Source organism: Triticum urartu, chromosome 7A, assembly GCF_056163025.1.
Source record: "Triticum urartu cultivar PI428250 chromosome 7A, HENAU_Tu73, whole genome shotgun sequence".
Lineage (NCBI taxonomy): Eukaryota > Viridiplantae > Streptophyta > Magnoliopsida > Poales > Poaceae > Triticum > Triticum urartu.
This window is the reverse complement of record NC_141879.1, coordinates 196,513,557-196,533,930: the sequence shown is the minus strand read 5'-3', so window position 1 is coordinate 196,533,930 and position 20,374 is coordinate 196,513,557. Positions and strand designations below refer to the sequence as shown.

General features: G+C 47.7%; 2 protein-coding genes across 2 annotated transcripts; one reads left to right on the top strand and one right to left on the bottom strand.

Moving 5' to 3' along the window:
- The first annotated feature begins 6,540 nt into the window (after positions 1–6,540).
- LOC147958967 (uncharacterized) lies at positions 6,541–7,320 on the top strand. Its single transcript, XM_087537770.1, has one exon. It carries the CDS (start codon positions 6,673–6,675, stop codon positions 7,180–7,182), a length of 510 nt encoding a protein of 169 aa, XP_087393896.1. The 5' UTR covers positions 6,541–6,672; the 3' UTR covers positions 7,183–7,320.
- Positions 7,321–9,725: 2,405 nt separating this feature from the next.
- LOC147958966 (uncharacterized) lies at positions 9,726–10,749 on the bottom strand. The gene has a single exon (XM_087537525.1). It carries the CDS (start codon positions 10,737–10,739, stop codon positions 9,726–9,728), a length of 1,014 nt encoding a protein of 337 aa, XP_087393651.1. The 5' UTR covers positions 10,740–10,749.
- Positions 10,750–20,374: the final 9,625 nt, after the last annotated feature.

Here is a 20,374-nt window from a genome sequence, read left to right as displayed (position 1 = left end):
GACATCGTACTGCTGATGATCTACAGGTCCATTTCTCCTTCTCCCTCTCTCTCATATGTCAAGCTCAATTCCTTATCATTTTGCACAATGGAGGTCCCTTGAAAGCCACTTGACCGAAATCCCCTGTCTTGTGATATGCATTTCATACGGTTGCTTTCCTTTGATATTTTTCTGCTTTGTATTTGTCTATGGATATGAACAAATATGATTATGATTCCTGCGTTGCATATGGCTGCTTTCCATTGATGATAAATGGTGAACAACTATGGTGTTTTTCCAGCTTAACTACAGAAAGTTGAAATGTGCCTAGCTCGAACCCACTTGTCACTCCGGCGTCTTCCTTTCTACTTCATATATGGTTCTGGTATGTCCTTTATACTCAGTACATTCATGTCTGGTTTTGAGATCTGCTAAATTTAATGTTGCGCCACATGCAAGATAGATTATCTCCATATATTATTACTTTTGACTGACAAGAAGTTCAGATATTGTTGCTCTGTAGTCATTATACTGAAATTATTTCTCACTTATTGCTTTGGATGCTGAAATGTATTTCTGACCCTATACGAAAACAATTTTTTTTGTAAATAATGCATAACATAGTTTTTCTGTCGATAAACAAATTTTTGATGTATAAGCACTACCAAATCAGATTACCAGACTAAGAAATCTACCGCTCGCTCCAGTTTAGCTGTAGTTCTAGATCATGATTTTAATCTAAAACTACTTGAGGCGACAACAAAATACATATACGAATCTGTAATTTGTAGACCACTGTGATAGCTGTAGCATAGTCGAGATGTTGTTGTGTCACTATGGGTATTTACAAATGAAGAAAAATGATAAATCTAACTGGTCGGAGGAGGTAAGCCAGAAGCGAGAATTTGAGCAAGCCATGCCGCAACTGCATTAGGAAGGCTTGCATCACCATTATTTTAAGGAAGTTTAATCCACATATGTTTTGGGCATCTAATTTAAAATTATTGGTTGCATGGAAGTGGCACCTTTTAGTTCTTTGTGCTGCTACAAAAATAATCATGGTTGGGCTGTACATTTGACTGGCAACCTAAGTTGATTTTAGTATTTTTCTTCTTGGTAAGCTTTCAGTTATATTAGCAAAAATGGTGCTTGAAGGTTTCAAATATATCACACCAGAACTATTCCAAGATTGCTATTGAAATCTTCCTTCTGGAAGTACTTGAAGGAAGATTCTTGCCCAGTTCAGCCGCTTTAATATTCTTAAAGGACACATCAAAGATTTCTGGGTGATGCAAATTTATATGAATTACACATGGTATTTACTTTCAGAAATCTGGATAGTCTAAGAACGTTGGCAAGTTGTGATGGTTATCAAAGTAGTTAACTAATCCTACTTAGTATTAGCTCTTGCCAATCACATTGTATACGTATAGTCTGTAGTTCTCTATTGGCGGCAGAAGACGAGGTGTGCGCTGAGGATCCCAACGAGGAAGAGGTGAGCCGCCGCGACATCGAAGCTCTCGCACCGCTGCTCCCCGTCGAGCTTGCACGTGCGCTGGATCCGGTGGCCAATACAACCCGTCCATTTGCCGGCACCTCCAAGCAACGCCTACAGCAGCGGGTGAGCCACCCTACTCGACAGTTTGTTCTTTGCATCCTTTGAAACGAATCGACACACTACTGAACTTTATATCTGGTCTACTGTCCTGAAAAATAATACTATCTACAAAGTTGTCTCCGTCCAAAAGATCACAGAGATTCCAGATGATATGAAAGCAATTTACATGTATGTGAAATATGACCACCCCATGCTTTAATTTAAAAAGGTGTTAGTTTTCACATGTGTAACCTTTTCTATATCATTGAACTAGGACTCTTTAGGAGATCAAGTAGAAAATTGTTGTTGACATGGCTGTCGGTCGTGGCTACTACATTAATCAAAGCCAGGGGCTTAATTATCCTGTAGGTTGACTATACCTTGGTTTTAGTAGCTCTTTGTTGATAACTATCATACTTGCATAGCTGGTTGATTGATTTGATTATAACCAAACTGCACCGACATAATTTTAAGATCGTGATTATTCAAATGAAAAATGATGGAAGAAATATATGTACCAAAGTCGCATCTGTTGAGATCATGAGTAGGCACACAATTGCTCCTTCGAATTATTGTGATATTGTAGTCCTCTTTAGTCTTATAAATTATGTATTGTGGTGCTCCACCTCCTTTTCTCTTCTTGCCAGGACATATACTCTGCATGGGAAGTTGCGTGCTTGCTACGAGCTTAAGACGCATCGGCATCCGCTACACCTTTCGATGTACTTCTGTTGTTATGACGTATCTCTTGCTTTTGGTATATTGTAGTGAACTTATTGTTGTGCACAACCATTTGTATGCTATGAATGGGGTCTTTATGCCTTTGTGATCAAATAGAATCTATCAAAGGGCGGCTGCTCTGCTCTTTGTTATTTTGGATTATGACTTGCTTCTGTTATATTGAACATCTATCCTCTATAATGAATGTATAGTTGTGAATCTTCTATCCTCTGTAATGAATGTATAGTTGTGACCCTATTGACATGGGCTATTACTATTCCTTGCTTGGGTCTTTATGCTGTCCAATCAAATAGCAATCTATCATAGGCAGCTACTTTGCTCTTTTTTATTTTGGATCTGGCATTATGTCATTATTTAGAATTAGGCATGCTGCACCTATGGGATGGACCAGACAATGCGCCAAGATATGTTGGCAACAATTACATTATCTATAAAGACGATCTCATGTTTGATTACTCTTACAAAGATTTGTACTTTGTTTACATCTGGGTAATGTGTCGAGCCAGACACCACCTGTCAGCATCAAAATAAGAATATGGCGCCAGAACCTGGATTACTACTAACTTAGCATTACCTGTTTGAACAAAACATTGGGACCGGCACCCTTGCGCCAAAGCGCGGTCCCGATCTAGTGACTGATTAACCGAAGGCTTTTATCAGCGGCCCGGGTACCCACTTGTCAGTTGTCACGTGCAGTTGGCTGGCTCACTTGCTTTTGTCTCCTATCCCATGCTTCCACTTCCAGAAATGGGAAAGACCACTACTGGGAAGAATACAAGTATTCACCAAGTGATTAAAGCAGCAAGATTCTATACAGATTTCTTTTTGTGGTGATTATACATACATTTAATTGCATTTATGAAACAAGCACACTAGGCCAAATAAAATAAAATAAAAACATGTTTCAAGTGATCTAGAATGAAACGCAAAAACTATTAATAAAAAACTAAAAGCGCAAAGGAAACATAGAAAGTATAGAGAAAATTATATCTCCCGTGGTCCTAAAATAGGATCTCTCCCATGCGGAAAACCTCCCAATCAAACCAGATCAAGTTAGGTTTTTGGATTTGTCCTTCATAGTGGGAGTAACTTAGCTAGTAACATAGCACAATTCAAGAAAATTTTGCTTATGTGACATGTAGTTATTGAGAAATGGTAACATAATATGTTACTGTAACATAGCGCTTCTCAAGACAGGATGAGTCTATAAGTTAATAAATAAAGTCCTCTATGATACTACTATTATGTTACTTTGCACTATGAAGATAGTAACTTAGACTAATATCATATGCATGACACTAGTATAAGTTACTCTTCACTATGACCAGCCTTAATGACTACCGATATGAAAGCTACTGCTTCTGTTACTTTCTTTTTGTGAAGGACACACAACTTCTTTACGGGTGGGCCTTACAACAAAAATCAGTAAACTGTTTAATTGTTACCTTTTAAAATTATGAACCTTCCTCAACATGATATGCTTTGGCCTTTAGAAAAGAAACGATTGTGATGCATCCACGCACACACACAAAAAAACCGTGTGATGCCGCAAAATACAGCTGAAATCCACACAAAAACTAGCACATGTTGAAAAATATGACGGCACACCGCATTCTTTAGCAAAAGCTTAAAGAAGAGCCCGCCTCCCCCCGCCGCGTAGCTAATTGTGCACACTGCGTTCTTTTGTAAAAGGTGAAAGAAGCCTTCATCATATACAGTGGCGGAGGATTGTGGGGACAATTCCGGGCTTTGGCTGCTAATCCTAACGACATGTCACGCTAGCAGAAAGCCTCCATGCTCATCCTAGATCTCGCTTCCCATTCAACTCTGGTGCCTGTTCTTTTTTTATGGAAAAGTTTGCATTGCTTATCCTAGGTCTCTCGTGGTCTCTGGTGCCTGGTTTAGCACCGTATTTCACATCCCCAGAGAGAGTTTCTTTTAATCTCCCGTGGTGAAACTAGAGTGCACCTAATCGATGGGCCGGCCCACCTAGCACATCTGCTGTGCCTTGGTTTTCGGCTACATTTCAGGTTTTTAGCTCCAGTTTTTTGGTTGAAATGTTGTATGTCTGTTTTTATTTTCAGTTTTTATTTTATAAAACTTATTTATATTTAATAAAATATATTAGTTGAAAACGTATTTCAGTTTATTTACATGTATTTGAAAAGTCTTTGTCCCGTGTTTTAGAAAATGTTCAAGTGTTAAAAGTGTGTGTTTGAAAAACTGTTTGTAAGTTTTTATTTTTTTCATAACTTTCATTTTTACAGAATTTTAAAATGTTCAATTTTTAAAGAAAGTATTCATGAATTCTAAAAATGCTCGTAAGTTTTTTTAAAAGATAATTATTTTTTAAATGATGAATTGAAAAATGTTCATGTATTAAAACTATAAGGTGTATCAGTTTTTCAAAAGTCATTTTTTATGTTGGGCCAATTTTTTTATAGAAAATTATATCAACATCTATACTATAAAATAAATAAAATATGCAAGTGTATTTCATGATGAATCTAATGATATTGATTTGGTATTATAGTTATCGAAATTGATGTTTTGCGTCAAACATAGAGAAGTTTGACTCTTTCAAAAATCAAAACTCAATACAACATTTATTTTGGAATGGAGTAGCATATATATTCTCTTCTATTTTTTTTCTACACTGGAAGTAGCTACATGCATACATACGTTATGTGACTAATTGGAGATATTACTCCCTCCGATCATATTACTTGTCGCTCAAATAGATGCATTTTTTAAATATATAAATTGTTTTTAGCATTAACCATGGTCTTTATTATTAAATGTTCACAAGTGCAATTGATACATCCAGTGGCGGATCTAGCATTTGAAATCAGGGTGGTCCTCCTTAAAACATGATATGTGAACATTCTAACTAGTTAGTTACCAATACCACATAGAAATAGGTCAATATGGTCATATAAACATACCAAAATTCTCAATTAAGTCTCGGTTTTGCATTAAAAAAAACCTAGATTACACTAAGGAGCACGAACATGGTGACGAAAAGACGAGGATGTGTGCCTCCGCCGCTTAACCACCCCTACCGCACTCCACCTCCGCGTTGCGACCACCGCGAGCTTGACTATGCCAATAGGGAGCACTGGCACTGGATCTACCTCTCCGTTGACCTATTGCAGCCTCGCCCGGGGCCTCATCAGTGGTGGCACCGGTGCTCTCGCCTAGACGAAAATGGAAAAAGAGAGACATGTTGGGGCAGAGGATGGAAGGCAATTCACATTGGGGAGAGAAAAGGCATTCGCGTGGAGGCACACATCGGGCGAATGTTTACAGAAGTTGGCAATCTTTTTAACTGCTTTAAGATCTATGTAAAAAAAAAATCAAATACCACTGCAGCTTTTGTTTTGAGTCTCTAAAATTCCGACGTCACATTTTTATCGATTCTGACTTCTTTGGGGTGAAGACACTGACGTGGTTTTTAATAATTATTAGGTCAAGGTCAGCAATCCTGGTCTTTGGATGACACGTCATCAAATCCACTCCTTAAACTGCCTAAAGGTTTACTTAGGCCGGATCGACGAGGTCAGGTAGTGATTTCAGGGATTTTAACATTGAGATTCATTTCCGTCACGCTCTATAAACTCACGGTTCAAATTAAAACAGACTTCACTTGTTCCAACATCTTAGGTGGGGTCCTTTTGTAGCGTTTGGTAATATAAGACTGGTTATAATGGGGAGTATCATATACTAGTATCATGCATATGATATTAGTCTATGATACTACATCCCTAATGCATAGTATCATATGTTGGTATCATAGAGGACTACATTTATTACCATCCATGACACAAAGTAGCACATCATTTAATATGATACGGTATCATGATATGATACTCAAGCCTCTCTTTCTATGCCACTTCATCAAAATTGTTTAGTTGGCATACATGATACTACCTATGATACTTCTATTATGGGCAGCCTAAGCCGGGCTCACCTAAATCGCTGCAAACGCCCCCACACGTCCCGATCGGGCACGATCGGACGGTCGACGCGGTTGTGATGAATGATTTTCCAAATGAAAACACGAACGTGTTATAACCCGGATGGAGAAAATCTGGTGTGCCCTAAACGTGTCTGTCGGTGTTGCCGTCCTAAACGCGTTCGAAATAATCGGCAGATCATTCCATATACTCCACATACATATATTTACTCTCCTCTCGATCACGCCTACGTCCGATCTCCAAAGCTCCAGACCAACACCGCGGCAGCAGGCACGTACTCTACGTTTCGAGGTGACCAATCGCACACCCATGGCGACGCGGCGGACGACCGGGGAAGAGCAGGCAAAGGCACGCGTATCGCGCTCCGCGCTCTAGTTCATGGCCGTCTTCCAGCAGGTCCAGATTGCGGCCTTCTACTCGGCCTTCTTCGTCGGCGACGACGACCGTCTCTACTTCACCCGCGCCCCGTGGCGGCTGCGGCTGCTGCTGTCGATGTGCGCCTACACGTCGCTGCTCATGCTGGTCCTGTCCCACGTGGAGCTGTTCCTGCCGCGCGTGCCGTTCGCGGTGCACCAGGCGCTGCTCTACGGCGGCCTGCTCGCCGTCGTCAATCCTATGGGAAGCTTCGCCCTCGGCCTCCCCGTCGGCCACCAGAACGTCGTGGCGGGCTGCACTTGTCTCGTCGCCGTGCTCATCGCTGGGCTCCTCGTGCTGTGGGCGTGGCTTGTTGGCCGCTACAGCGGCGGCCGGCAGCCGTCGGGTGGAGCTGCGACCGGCGCGGCTGCAGGAAACTCTATGCCCAAGGCTCGCCCGCGCCGCTGGAAAAGATACCAGAAGCTCGTTGCCCCGTACTATGTGGCCGCTGCCACGCCACCTTCGATCCTATAGACCGATAGTACCAATGCTCTTTTCTTTTCTTTACTTGTTTTGAGAGCGTAGAGACATGTCCATCTGTAACATGATCAAAAGAAGGGTCTGTCTAAGCCTCATCTAGATGTTACATAACAAACTTACATCTAAGTGTGTCATCAGCAACAAACTTATCCTAAAATAAACCCCACCTTCGTTCTTTGTTTTTGTCTTGGACTTTGTTTGTTTGTCTTCTTTTTTTCTGTGTATCCTCCGGCCCACTACAAACAACCCCAACACCCCTTCCCTGGGCCTTGTATGTTGTTTGTTACTGGTTAGATCTGGGCTGCACATGTATATATTCATACACACGTACATGTGTATTTGTACTCATCGTTATGTCTTTTCCCTGGGCGCGACGCACACAAGGCAAGTAGCCCTGCTAGCTGCTTCTTTATCTTCAGTTTAACCGCACATGCATGCATTCACATACGTGCGCTCGCTCACGCATCAAAATGTTAGCTAGCTAAGCTTCATATAGAATGCATCTCTCGCTCTCACAACACGTACATGTACCTGTACCACTAGATTGCATTTGTCTACCGTTGATTAATTAATAGTCCCCAATTCTCTTTAAGAAAATCTGTGTGCGCGAAGGCCCAAAAGACACATGCATGAAAAAACTTCTAATCTATATGTATATTAAAAAAAATACCTCACTAGTTTGATGTAAATCCTATTTACACAAATAAACGCAAGATGAAAATATGGTCATGTATTGCATGAAGAAAAATGTGTCTGCATATATATAAATGTTCATGCAATTTTAAGAACTGGTCATATTTATGAATCTTTTTGAAAGATGCATGATGAACATTTTTAACATACACAGAAAACATTTTCTAAAAACACACCATTAATATTTTTTAAATAGGATGAGCGTTTTTTAGAACAAGGCAATTTAAAAAAATATTATGGACATTTTATAAATACACGATGAACATGTTTTTAAACACGGTAAACATTTTTGAAAACACAAAAAACCGCATGGTGGAGGAAAATCAAAAGGGGGGAAAAAGATAAACTAAGGATGGGCATGCAACCGAGTTGGGGCAAGTTGTGTGTCAAGAGTGGACAAACAACCGGGTCGGACAAGTTTGGTGTCGAGGGTGGACATGGAGTAGGGTTGATGTCGGGGCAAATTGCATGTCGATGGTGGACATGCAACTGGATCAGGTCAGGACGAGTTGTGTATCGGTGGTCGACAAACAACTGGGTAAGGCGAGTTGCATGTCGTGGGCGGACATGCAATTGGGTCGGGCGAGTTGCGTGTCTAGAGTGGACATGCAACTTGGTCAGGTTAGCAAGTTGCGACTCGAGGGTGACTTGGAACCGGGAAAACTATGAGCCTAGTTGCGAGTCGAGGGTGGACTTGCAACTGGCATGAAAAACAAACTACAGTCCTAGTTGTGAGTCGAGGTGGACTTGCAATTGGGTTGAAAAACAAACTATGAGCCTAGTTATGAGTCGAGGATGGACTTGCAACTGGGATTAAAAATAAACTACATGCCCAGTTGCGAGTCGAGGGTGGACTTGTAACAGGGATGAAAAACAAACAAACTATGCGCCCAGTTGTATGTCGATGATGGACTTGCAATTGGCACTACACAGAAGTACGATACCACATGCGAGTCAAGGATGGACTTGTAGCTGGGGGCCTCGATAAACACACACACCCCCTAGTTGTGAGTCGATGTTCGTCTTGCAACTGGGGACCCTCGACAAACACACATAGACCCCTAGTTGCGAGTCATTGGTTGCCTTGCAACCGGGGGCCTCGACACACACACACACACACCTACACACACACCCTAGTTGGGAGTCGATGGTTGACATGCAACTGGGGACCCTCAACAAACACACACACCACCTAGTTGCGAGTCGATGGTCGAATTGCAACTGGGGGCACCGACAAACACAAACACCACTAGTTGCAAGTCGATGTTCGGCTGGCAACTGGGGACCCTCGACACACACACACACACACACACACCTAGTTGTGAGTCGATGGTCGGCATATGCAACTGGGGCCCCTCGACAAACACACACTCCCCTACTTGCGAGTCGATGGTTGACATGCAACTGGGGCACCGACACAAACTCCCCTAGTTGCAAGTCTTTTGTCGACTTGCAACTGAGGACCCTCGACAAACACACACACTCCCCTAGTTGTGAGTAGATGGTCGGGTTGCAACTAGGGACCTTCGACAAACACACACCCCTAGTTGTGAGTCATTGGTTGACATGCAAGTGGGGACCCTCGACACACACACACACACGTGCACACACACAGTGGCGTACCCAGCAATGAAATGAAGGATGTGCACACTCTAAATTTTTTTCTTCTACTAATCCAAGTGTCAGACAAAATATGGCAAAATAATAACATGAATAGCTCAATTCAAATCTCACAACAATTTAGTTCACAAAATATATCTCAAATGTGCGAAATTACAATACGAAATAGTCTTACACGAAAGAAGCACAAGTAGAAAATTACATCACTAGGTAACTCTACATTTTTAGGTAACTCTACGTTTTTGCATTGCCATGAAAGCATCAACTATGTCATCTTCACTTACTTTCATGAACACATCTCGTTCAATAAATGTCACCAAGCAATCATTCAAGCGATCATCACTCATAGTAGTCCTCAACTTACTTTTCACTAGATTCATTGCTGAAAATACTCTTTCAACACTCGCCGTCGCCTCCGGTAAAATCAATATCAATTTGATGAGTAAGTAGACCAAATCATAAAGAACATGCTTCTTTGTTGCAACAAGCATAATAGAGAGATCACCAATATTACTTGCATTTCTAAACCTATCATCTTGTCTCATATCATCAATAAAAGTAGCAAGTTGAAATTCTAGCCTTATCAAATCTGTGCTTGATATGTCCATGGGATAGAATTCGGCAAGTATCATTACCTTGAGTGCATCATAAGAAGCAAATGAGTTGATTGGATTCAAAGCCGACATGCAAATAAGCAACTCCGTATTAACCTCATCAAACCGATTGTCAAGCTCTTGAATGGTTTGATCAATGACACCAAGATATACCTCTCTTCTATAACGATCATCATTTGTTTGTACTTCATAATACCGACGTGATCTTCCATGAGGCTCATAAGTATCCTCCCACAAAGGAGCTTGAATGTCATGTTTGTTGCAAAATAAGGTTAGCTTTGCAAGAAATTCTTCCCAACCATGAGACCTCAAGTGTTGCATTCTACTCTTTGCCAAACTAACAAGTGCCATTGCATTAATAATATCTTGATCTCTCTTTTGCAAAGATTTGGACAACTCATTTATATAGTCAATAATAACAAGCATCAAGTGAAGATTGAACACAAAGTCAAATGATTCAATGGCTCGAGCAACTCCATGTATTCTTGTCCACTCACGTTTTTGTGAAGGATCTTTTCCAATAGCATCAAGTACTTCAAGGATTGTGGAATACATGCTAACAATGTGCATAATGGTTTTAAAATGAGAACCCCAACGAGTATCGCCGGGTCTAGCTAGTCCCATCTCTTGATTTAGCCCACTTCCACTTTCAATCTCACCCATTTCAAGTGCTTACAAAACCTTTTGAGCTCTAACATCTCGAAGCATGTCATGGCGCTTACAAGAAACTCCAACAATATTGAGCAAGTAAGAAACATGATCAAAGAACCACAAACATGGTTCATTTTCCTTTGCCACGGCTATAAGAACCAACTGAAGTTGATGTGCAAAACAATGGATGTAATAGGCAGAGGGTGACTCATTCATGATCAATGTTTTCAACCCATTAATCTCCCCTTTCATGTTGCTTGCCCCATCATATCCTTGCCCACACATTTGACTAGGAGTCAAATGATGATCTTTAAGCAAAGTTTGAATTGCATCCTTAAGTGACAATGAAGTTGTATTGGCAACATGAACAACTCCAAGGAATCTCTCACATCCTCTTCCTGATTTGTCAACAAATTGTATGCAGAGAGCAAGTTGTTCTTTGTGAGATGCATCACTAGACTCATCAGCTAGGATTGCATAGTGGTCATCACCAATATCTTCAATAATTATTTTAGTTGTTTGCGCCACACAACATTCAATTATTTGATTTTGTATCTTTGGACTAGTCAAGATGCAATTCTGAGGAGCATTGTTCAAAACATGTTTATTAACTTCTTCATCATTTTCCGAAAGCCACTTAAGAAGTTCAATAAAGTTCCCCCTATTGCTAAATTCTTCACTCTCACCATGTCCACGAAATGCCAATCCTTGGTTCAAAAGAAACCTCAAGCATCTAAGTGAATAAGTCAGCCTAGTCTTGTACATACGCAAATCCTCTTTATCCACCCTCACCATAATGTTATAATTGATGGTTGGGGTGCCACAAATAAATTGTACTTCTCTTGAGCTTTGTTGTGAATGCTGTTAATACCACCCTCATGTTTGTCTAATGCATCAGGCCTATATCAATTTTTCCAACCACCTTTAACAAAGGCATCACCCTTAGGTCCCCCATTCGATTTGCCTTTGAAAAAATAACACACAAAGCAAAATGCAGCCTCATATTTGACACTATATTCTAGCCATTTGTAGTTCTCAAACCAAAAAAGTTGAAGTGTCGATTTTTACCATACATTTTCTTGACTTCAAAGTTGTGTGCATATGGTTGGACTGCATTCTTTGCAATGTACCGTCTTCGAACTTCGTCTTGATCATTAACATCATAATCTAAAATAGGAATCCTTTCCCCTGGATCAGGTGGAAGCCTTTGAATATTATAGGACCTTGCATGTGGATGTTGGGGTGATGGTTGCCGTGGCGCTTCATCATCAATATCAATGTCAATCTCTGCATCGGAATAGACTGGAGGTGGATCAATATCAATGCCAATCTCTGCATCCGAATGGACCGGAGGTGGATCAATATCAGGTTCAGGTTGCTCTTCGGCTGCAACCTTTCTTGTTTTTGCCTCATAATTCCGGAAAAAGATTTAATGTCACCATTCCTCTTCATCTTTAGTTCTACAATTAGAACATAATGTCAGCAAGACAGCAAGACAACATAACAAAAAATGGCACACGTCCCAGTTTTCAAACATACATTTGTTTCAGAAAAGGATCGGTTTGCTACATCGGTTTGTAAGCATACGATTCAGAGCAACAACAAGCATATGTTTCAGAGCAGCATTCGAAATACATCGTTTTGCAGACATATGATTTTCAGCAAGCATATGTTCAGAGCAGAAGGAAGCATCAGTTTGCTATATATGATTTTCAGCAAACATATGTTCAGAGCAGAAGCAATCAAGCATCAATTTGCTATATATGCAAGATTCAATTTGAGAGAGCTGTAGGGGAGGCCGCCGAGCGCACTAGCAGTCGGCGTGACGATGTCGTCAAAACTCACCCACGACCGGGGCGGGGAGCGGTGGAGCGGGAAGGACCGGAGGAGAGGAGAGCGTCGGCAGGCGGGAGCAGATCCTCTGGAGACCGGAGCGGCGGCGGCCGTCTGGTCCGGGTTGGCTCGACGGTGCCTCGGCAGGGGAGGCGCGATGGTCGATGGCCGCGAAGGGAAGGACCGAAGGAGCTCCAGCGGCGGTCGCCATGCGCGAGCGCCCAGCGGCGGTGGCCGAGCGTGAGCGGGGAGCGACTGGGCGGAGGCGGGGAGCGCCGGCGGGGAGCGGCGGTGGCGGCCGAGTGAGATGAGGTTGTGCCTTGTGCGCCTGTGCCTCTCTCTCGCTCGCTCACAGTGGAGCCCGAGAAGATGAGGTGGGCCTGGGCTCAATAGTCAACAGCCATTGCTAATTTTCTACATGTATAAAAAACCCCAGATTTTCTGGGTGTGCCAAGGCACACCCGACACACCCTCTGGTTCCGCCACTCTGCACACACAAACACACAGACACACACCTAGTTGCAAGTCGATGGTCCACATGCAACTGGGTGCTACCTCTTGAGCACTGCGTGGGATGTCCTTGAAGAGGAAAGGATGATGCAGCAAAGTAGCGTAAGTATTTCCCTCAGTTTTTGAGAACCAAGGTATCAATCCAGTAGGAGGCTACGCACGAGTCCCTCGTACCTGCACAAAGAAAATAACTCCTCGCAACCAACGCGATAAGGGGTTGTCAATCCCTTCACGGTCACTTATGAGAGTGAGATCTGATAGATACGATAAGATAATATTTTTGGTATTTTTGTGATGAATATGCAAAGTAAAATAAAAGCAAAGTAAAAAACAAAGGAAATAACTAAGTATTGGAAGACTAATATGATGAAGATAGACCCGGGGGCCATAGGTTTCACTAGTGGCTTCTCTCAAGAGCATAAGTATTTTACGGTGGGTGAACGAATTACTGTTGAGCAATTGACAGAATTGAGCATAGTTATGAGAATATCTATGTATGATCATGTATATAGGCATCACGTCCAAGACAAGTAGACCGACTCCTGCCTGCATCTACTACTATTACTCCACTCATCGACCGCTATCCAGCATGCATCTAGAGTCTTCAGTTCATGAAAACAGAGCAACGCCTTAAGCAAGATGACATGATGTAGATGGATAAACTCATGAAATATGATGAAAACCCCATCTTGTTATCCTCGATGGGAACAATACAATACATGCCTTGTTGCCCCTACTGTCACTTGGAAAGGACACCGCAAGATTGAACCCGAAGCTAAGCACTTCTCCCATTGCAAGAAAGATCAATCTAGTAGGCCAAACCAAACTAATAATTCGAAGAGACTTGCAAAGATAACCAATCATACATAAAAGAATTCAGAGAAGATTCAAATATTGTTCATAGATAATCTTGATCATAAACCCACAATTCATCGGTCTCAACAAACACACCACAAAAAGAAGATTACATCGAATAGATCTCCACAAGAGAGGGGGAGAACATTGTATTGAGATCCAAAAAGAGAGAAGAAGCCATCTAGCTAATAACTATGGACCCGAAGGTCTGAGGTAAACTACTCACACTTCATCGGAGAGGCTATAAGTGGAATAGAATGGTGGTTGTGGAGAAGACAAAAAGGGAGAAGATAGTCTCACATCAACTAGGCGTATCAACGGGCTATGGAGATGCCTATCAATAGATATCAATGTGAGTGAGTAGGGATTGCCATGCAACGGATGCACCAGAGCTATAAGTATATGAAAGCTCAACAAAAGAAACTAAGTGGGTGTGCATCCAACTTGCTTGCTCATGAAGACCTAGGGCATTTTGAGGAAGCCCATCATTGGAATATACAAGCCAAGTTCTATAATGAAAAATTCCCACTAGTATATGAAAGTGATATCATAGGAGACTCTCTATATGAAGAACATGGTGCTACTTTGAAGCACAAGTGTGGTAAAGGATAGTGTCGGGGGTTTGGTGCGACATATGCCAACGGATGGCTTATCATGGTGGGGGCGAGTAGAACGTCGCCGGTGCCTGGAAACGAGATGAGGCGAAGACATGCACGCGGGCGAATCTTACCCAGCTTCGGGGCTCTCCGGGGAGATAATACCCCTACTGCTGCTCTGCGGGGTCTCCGCATGATCACTATGGCAAAGTGTTTACACGGTTGCTCCTTGAGCTGTTTTCTGGTGGTAGGAGAGGGCAAGGCTAGCTCTCTCCCTTCTATATGATCTGGTCTAGAGCTAATGGGTTCCAACCCTTTACATGGGTGCCCTGGGGGGTTTATATAGGCCTACCCCCCATGGGTACAATGGTAATCCGGCTGGATGCGGGCCCAGCCATCAGTGCCTCTGGCCCCCGTCTTCTCTGCCGACCGCTGGGGCCCGTCGACTGGCGGGCCCCGCCGACCGGCCTGGTACGGAGCCGACAGCCCGTGTCCACCGCGGGCGGGTCTTGCCGGCTGCTGATTACTGTAGCCGTGCTTCTGATGACGCGGGCTTGATCATGAAGTCGTGGCAACAGCCCGGCCGCCTGTCGGGCGATCACTATTGCCACTCCCCATCACATCTTGATTAATGGCGCGTGGGCCCCGGGGAAGGGCTCGGCCGACTCCCCCGGGCCGACTCCCGATGGGTCCGACTAGTGGTTCTCCTGCCGTCTCCCGAAGTCTCACTGTCTGGTGGGGCCTGCTGCCTCCAGGCCGTATAGACAAGCCGTCGTGGGTGCAGGATTCGGCCCTGCGGTGCTGATGTTAGGGCCGGCATGGCAACAGTGCCACGCCACACGGAGATCTTCCGGGGTACGGCGTGCTGTGGCCATGCCTGCCCTTGGTGAGGGGCGGGGGTGGGCTTCGCTGTAGCCACGCCCCTGCCTCGTCCCCTTTGATGAGGTCATGGGGTTTGTTGGAGTCGCAGGCCGACTCCCCAAAGCCGGCTTCTCTGGAAGTCGTCCCTGGGACTCGGCCGTGAGTGGGCAGTCGGCCGCCTTGCCGTCGACTCCCCAGGAGGCGGCTCTTCGTCCTGGGGTCTTGAGGGGCGCAGCTTGCCCCGATGTCTTGAAAGTTTCTGGGGCTCGGGTTGGCCTACCCGCAGCCCATTACTCCGACAGTAGTCCTCGAAGCTGGTGAGGCGCTGCGGACGATCGCCCGAGAAGCCTCAGCAGTTTCTCCTTCCAGGTGCTCAACACATGGTCTTCGATTGACTTCTGCCGGACCGACTAGGAGGAGTCGGACTTGCTCAACTCGGACTCACTCAATTCCGACTCGCTCAGTATTTTGAACGTTGCGACGGGATTTAAGTGGCGTGCTAGCTAAGTCTCCAGGCCGCGGCCCGTTCTAGGCCTGTCACGCGAGGGCACGTGGCTAGGCCGTCCTACCAGTCTACGCGCGCAACGGGACAGGCCCATAGGCGGGGCCCGCCACTACCGCGCCTCGGCGCCCGAGCGGATCCGCTGCGGCCCCGGTGGACGGTTGGGATTCCCGTGGAGTTACTGCGCGCAGTAACTTTATCGTGGATCGTGGGGGTCGTGGGGTCGTTGGCGCAGTAAATCCCCACGTCCGCCCCCTCGGTTTCGCAGCCCACGAGGCTATAAGTAGGGGGAAGAGGGGGGCACGCGCGCCCCTCCTTCCCACTACTCCTTGTTCTCTCCCTTCTTGATATTCCTCGCTCTCCTCCTTCCTCTTCTCTTCTTCGCTCCGCCGCGCGCCCAAGCTCCGGCGAACGCTGCGGCGACAGCTCGCGATGAGTTCTTCCTCCGCCGCCGCGCCTCCCCCAGTGCGCTCCGGCACCTGGGACGACTCCGAAGTTCATGAAGACCACATCGAGTTCCTCCGCCGGACTCGTCGGCTCCCCGGCGAGGATCGCGTGCAGGTGCGTCTTGCGCCGAAGGGGGAGATTTCCCCCGTGCCGCAGGAGGGCGAGCGGGTTATCTTCCGCTCGCACTGCCTGCGCGGGTTGGGGCTGCCGGCGAGCAGTTTCTTCCGGTCCTTCCTGGAGTTCTACGGCCTCCAGCCGCACCACCTCACCCCCAACGCAGTGGTGCTGCTGTCCTCCTTCATGGCCATGTGCGAAGGCTTCCTCGGAGTCCTCCCCACCCTCGAGCTCTAGGGGGAGTTTTTCTTCTCCAAGCTCGGCACCTAGGCTGTGGGCGTGCCGGCTCAGTGCGGCGCTTTCATCGTCGTGCGAAGGTCGGGGGCCGACAATCCCTTCCCCTCCATCTCGCTAATCAAGTCAGTGAAGATGTGGCAGCGATCCTACTTCTACGTTAAGAACGCCTCCGCGAGGGGGACTGGGTCAACCTGCCGGCTTTCGAAGCCGGCCCGCCGGCTGGGCGACTGCCCAACTGGTCGTACCGGGCTAAGTCACTGAAGCCTGCGAGAGCCGGCGCCATCACGCGACTCTGAGTGCTGATGCAGTCGGAGGGTCTGACTGGTCCGGACCTGCTGGCCGCCTTCATTTCGCGCCGAGTTCTCCCACTCCAAGGCCCCCCATATGATATGCCAGATGAGTGGGCACCGTGACCCGAGTCGGATGTGCACCAAGGACATGCCTCACGAAGAGGTGGCCTTCATGGTGAACTACCTCTCGGACAACAGGCTCCTGGAGGATTGGCGGTTCGGCAAGGAGCCGTACTCCCGCGCCAACCCCCCGCCCGTGGTGAGTCGCCTTTCCTTTCTTTCTTTGGATTGTCTTCTTCTTGCCGAGTTTTGTTTTGACCAGTCGGCTTTGGTTAGAATCCCCTCCTCCACCCACCAGCCGGCACCTCGGGGCCGGCCCGTGAGTTCCTCGCCGACCGGGCGGAGAGCGACGTCGATGACCCCGATCTGGGGGCGGCGGCTCTGGAAGATGACACCGAGGGAGGAGGAGGAACAGCAGGCGACTTCAGGCCCTCGGCCACTTTCACCGACTAGCCTGATGACGACATCGAGGGAGAAGTCACCCCTTGCCACCGGCCAGGAGCCAGCTAGCCTGGCGCAGGCTCTTTTGTCGTGCCGGGCGCTCCAGGCGGCGGAAAGAAGCGCAGGGCCGTGCCGACCTTGTTCGGCAGCCGGCCGAAGAAGCCCAAGGGTTCGGCTGCGGCGACCCGGCGGGACAAGGCGGCCGCGAAGGCCATCCGCTTCCGTAAGGAAGTGAAGAAGCCCCCATTGGTCTCCGCGTAAGTATTCTATCTTCAAAGTTTTATTCTTTCTTTGTGACTTTGTCTAAGTCTCTGCTTGCCCCTCTTGCTTCAGGGCTCCCCTCTCTCTTGAGAGGGTCACCGCCTCCTCCGTCATGGGGTCAGCGGAGACGTCCGCCACCACTCGGCGGATTGACCCCGCTGCTGACATCCGGGAGGCAACGGAGCGGAATGCACAGGAGAAGCGCAATGAAGAAGAGGCCCTCCGCCTGGAGAAGGCGGAGGCCGACAGGGCGGAGGCCTCCGCCAAGAAAAAACTGGCGGAGGCCGAAGCCGCCGCCGCGGCGAAGCGGCAGGCTGAGGAAGCCGCACGCCGCCAGTCGGCGGTGCTCGTTACCCCGTTGAACTCTGCGCCGCCGCCTCCGGAGTTCACGGGGCAGACTGGGGAAGCCGGCGGGGAGAACCCCGTCGTGGAGGGGGAGGGCGGCGACCCCTTTACGCCGGATGTGAACGTTCCGCCGCCGTCTGAAGGTGGGAGGGGCGAGCAGCCGGCGGGCCCTCCGGTGCCGCCGACCGAAGACGAGGCCGTGGCGAGGCTGCTCCTTCAAGTCGGCTCGCCAACGCGCCGCCGTCTGGAGAAGGAGACTTCGGCACCCCGCCCCCTGGAAGCCGGCGCCGCCAGCTCGGCGATCCCAGACGCTGAGGCGATGAGCGCCACGCCCATTGGGTGGGTGCGAGGAGGCGGCACAGGGCCGCTGAACCAGGCGCTTCTGGATGTCCAGGCGAAGCTTCGTGCCGAGGGCGACGCTCTCCAGAATTGCACCAAGGCGTACCTGGCGTCGCGGGCAGCCGTCCGGGTATGTTTTTCCTTTTGGCCTTTGTTTTTCTTGTTCCTCTCTGTGGGGGCGCGCCAGCGCACCCACTGGGTGTAGTCCCCGAGTTTCGGGCTGGCTGCTGAGCAGGCAGCTCGGAACTCCAATTGATGAACTTTGGGTGATAACTTTTTGTCTAAAACGTTCATCGCAGGATTACCACAACCTCCGCGTCACTACCTTCAACCGTAACATCGAAGAGCTGGGCAAGCGGACCGTCGATCTGTCGGAGAGCCGGAGTAAGTCCTTTTCCTTCTTCGCGGGGGCACGCTGGCGCACCCGCGGGCTGTAGTCCCCAAGATTCGGGCCGACTGCTGAGCAGTCGGGCCGGATCTCCCCGGCGACCTTCTTTACTGATGACTTGACGCCTTCTTTCTTTCTTCTTCTAAGGGGCCAACGCTGCTCTTCAACAGCAGATGAGCGACGCCAACTCCGCTTTGCGCGCCAAAGAGGAGGAGTGCGGCAAGCTCGCCACGGAGCGCGATCTGCTGGCCACTCAATTGGCAGAGCAGAAGGAGCTGCTTGTGAAGACGCAGAGGGAGGCGGAGGAGACGGAAACCGCCCTCCTGGCCGAGTTCGTGAGCGAGCACTCCTCCTGGTCTGACAAGGAGCTGCTGTCCTCCGGCTTCCACGAGATTGAAGACATCGTTGATGGTGAGTTTCTTTATTTCCTTTCTTTGAGCTGCCGACTTAAATCATGCCGACTCCTGGTTTTTGACTTGCTTCTTCGTTTCTTCGTGTCTTTGCAGACTTCTTCCCTGGGCAGTCACAGGCCGCCATCCAAGCCATCGAGGCTGACCGTGAAGGTCGGAGGGCGGATGGCGCAGAGATTGCCGCCGATGCCCCCCGAACTCTTGACGAGCACATCCTGAGCATCGAGGCTCGCCTTCGGCCGGCTCACCGGATGCTGCGTCGGCTTCAGCGTGTCGGTGCCCAGGCGATTGCCGCCCTATGGCCGGATATGCAGGCTCCGCGCACCCCCAGCCTAACGGCCGACTGGCTGGAGGTCGCGGCTGGTCGTCTTGAGGCCTGGAAGGGCTCTTCGGCCCGAGCTGGAGCGCGCCGGGCCTTGGAGTTCGTCAAGGCATGGTATCCGGGGCTGGACCTAGACCGACTGGCCACGCTTCGGTCGGAGGCCCAGCCGGAGCTGGCAGCCGCAGAAGACGCCCTCGTCAAGCGTGCTACGACAATCGCCGAGTACACCGACACCAGCATCTTCGTCCCCGAGCGGTCTGAAGACGGCGAGGAGGTACCGCCGGAGTGGTTTGGGATGAACCCAGACTACGGCGAGGACTCGGCGGAGGTGATTGGCTCCAGCGTCGAGGAAGAGGGCGAGGCGGAGGACGGAGGCGAGGCGGAGGCACCAGAAGATGGAGCAGATGGCCAGCCTCAGCTCGACCGTGCCTCCAGCAACGAGCCGCGTGCGACCGACCTGATTGCCGCCGGAGGCGATCAAGCCGAGACTAGCCAGCCGGCCGCCCCGACGCCTGGCGCTGGCGCCTCCTCCGACCCTCCGAATCCGTCTGCTGCTCCCTAAGCTGCCGCTGTATCTTTGTTTTGTCTGCTTCAGTAGTCTTTGAAGAACTTGTTAATTCGCACAATTCCATCCGCGGGGTGTATTTTGAACCTCTGCTCGAAAATTCGGCCAAGGGCCTATGTTATGTAAATATATTTATCTAAGTTCTATCTTTTCTTTCTCATTGCTCTTTTGGCTTTTTTCCTTTGCCGCTTTCTCTTAGTTGCCTGCCTTGCCAATCGGACAGCCGCTCTAC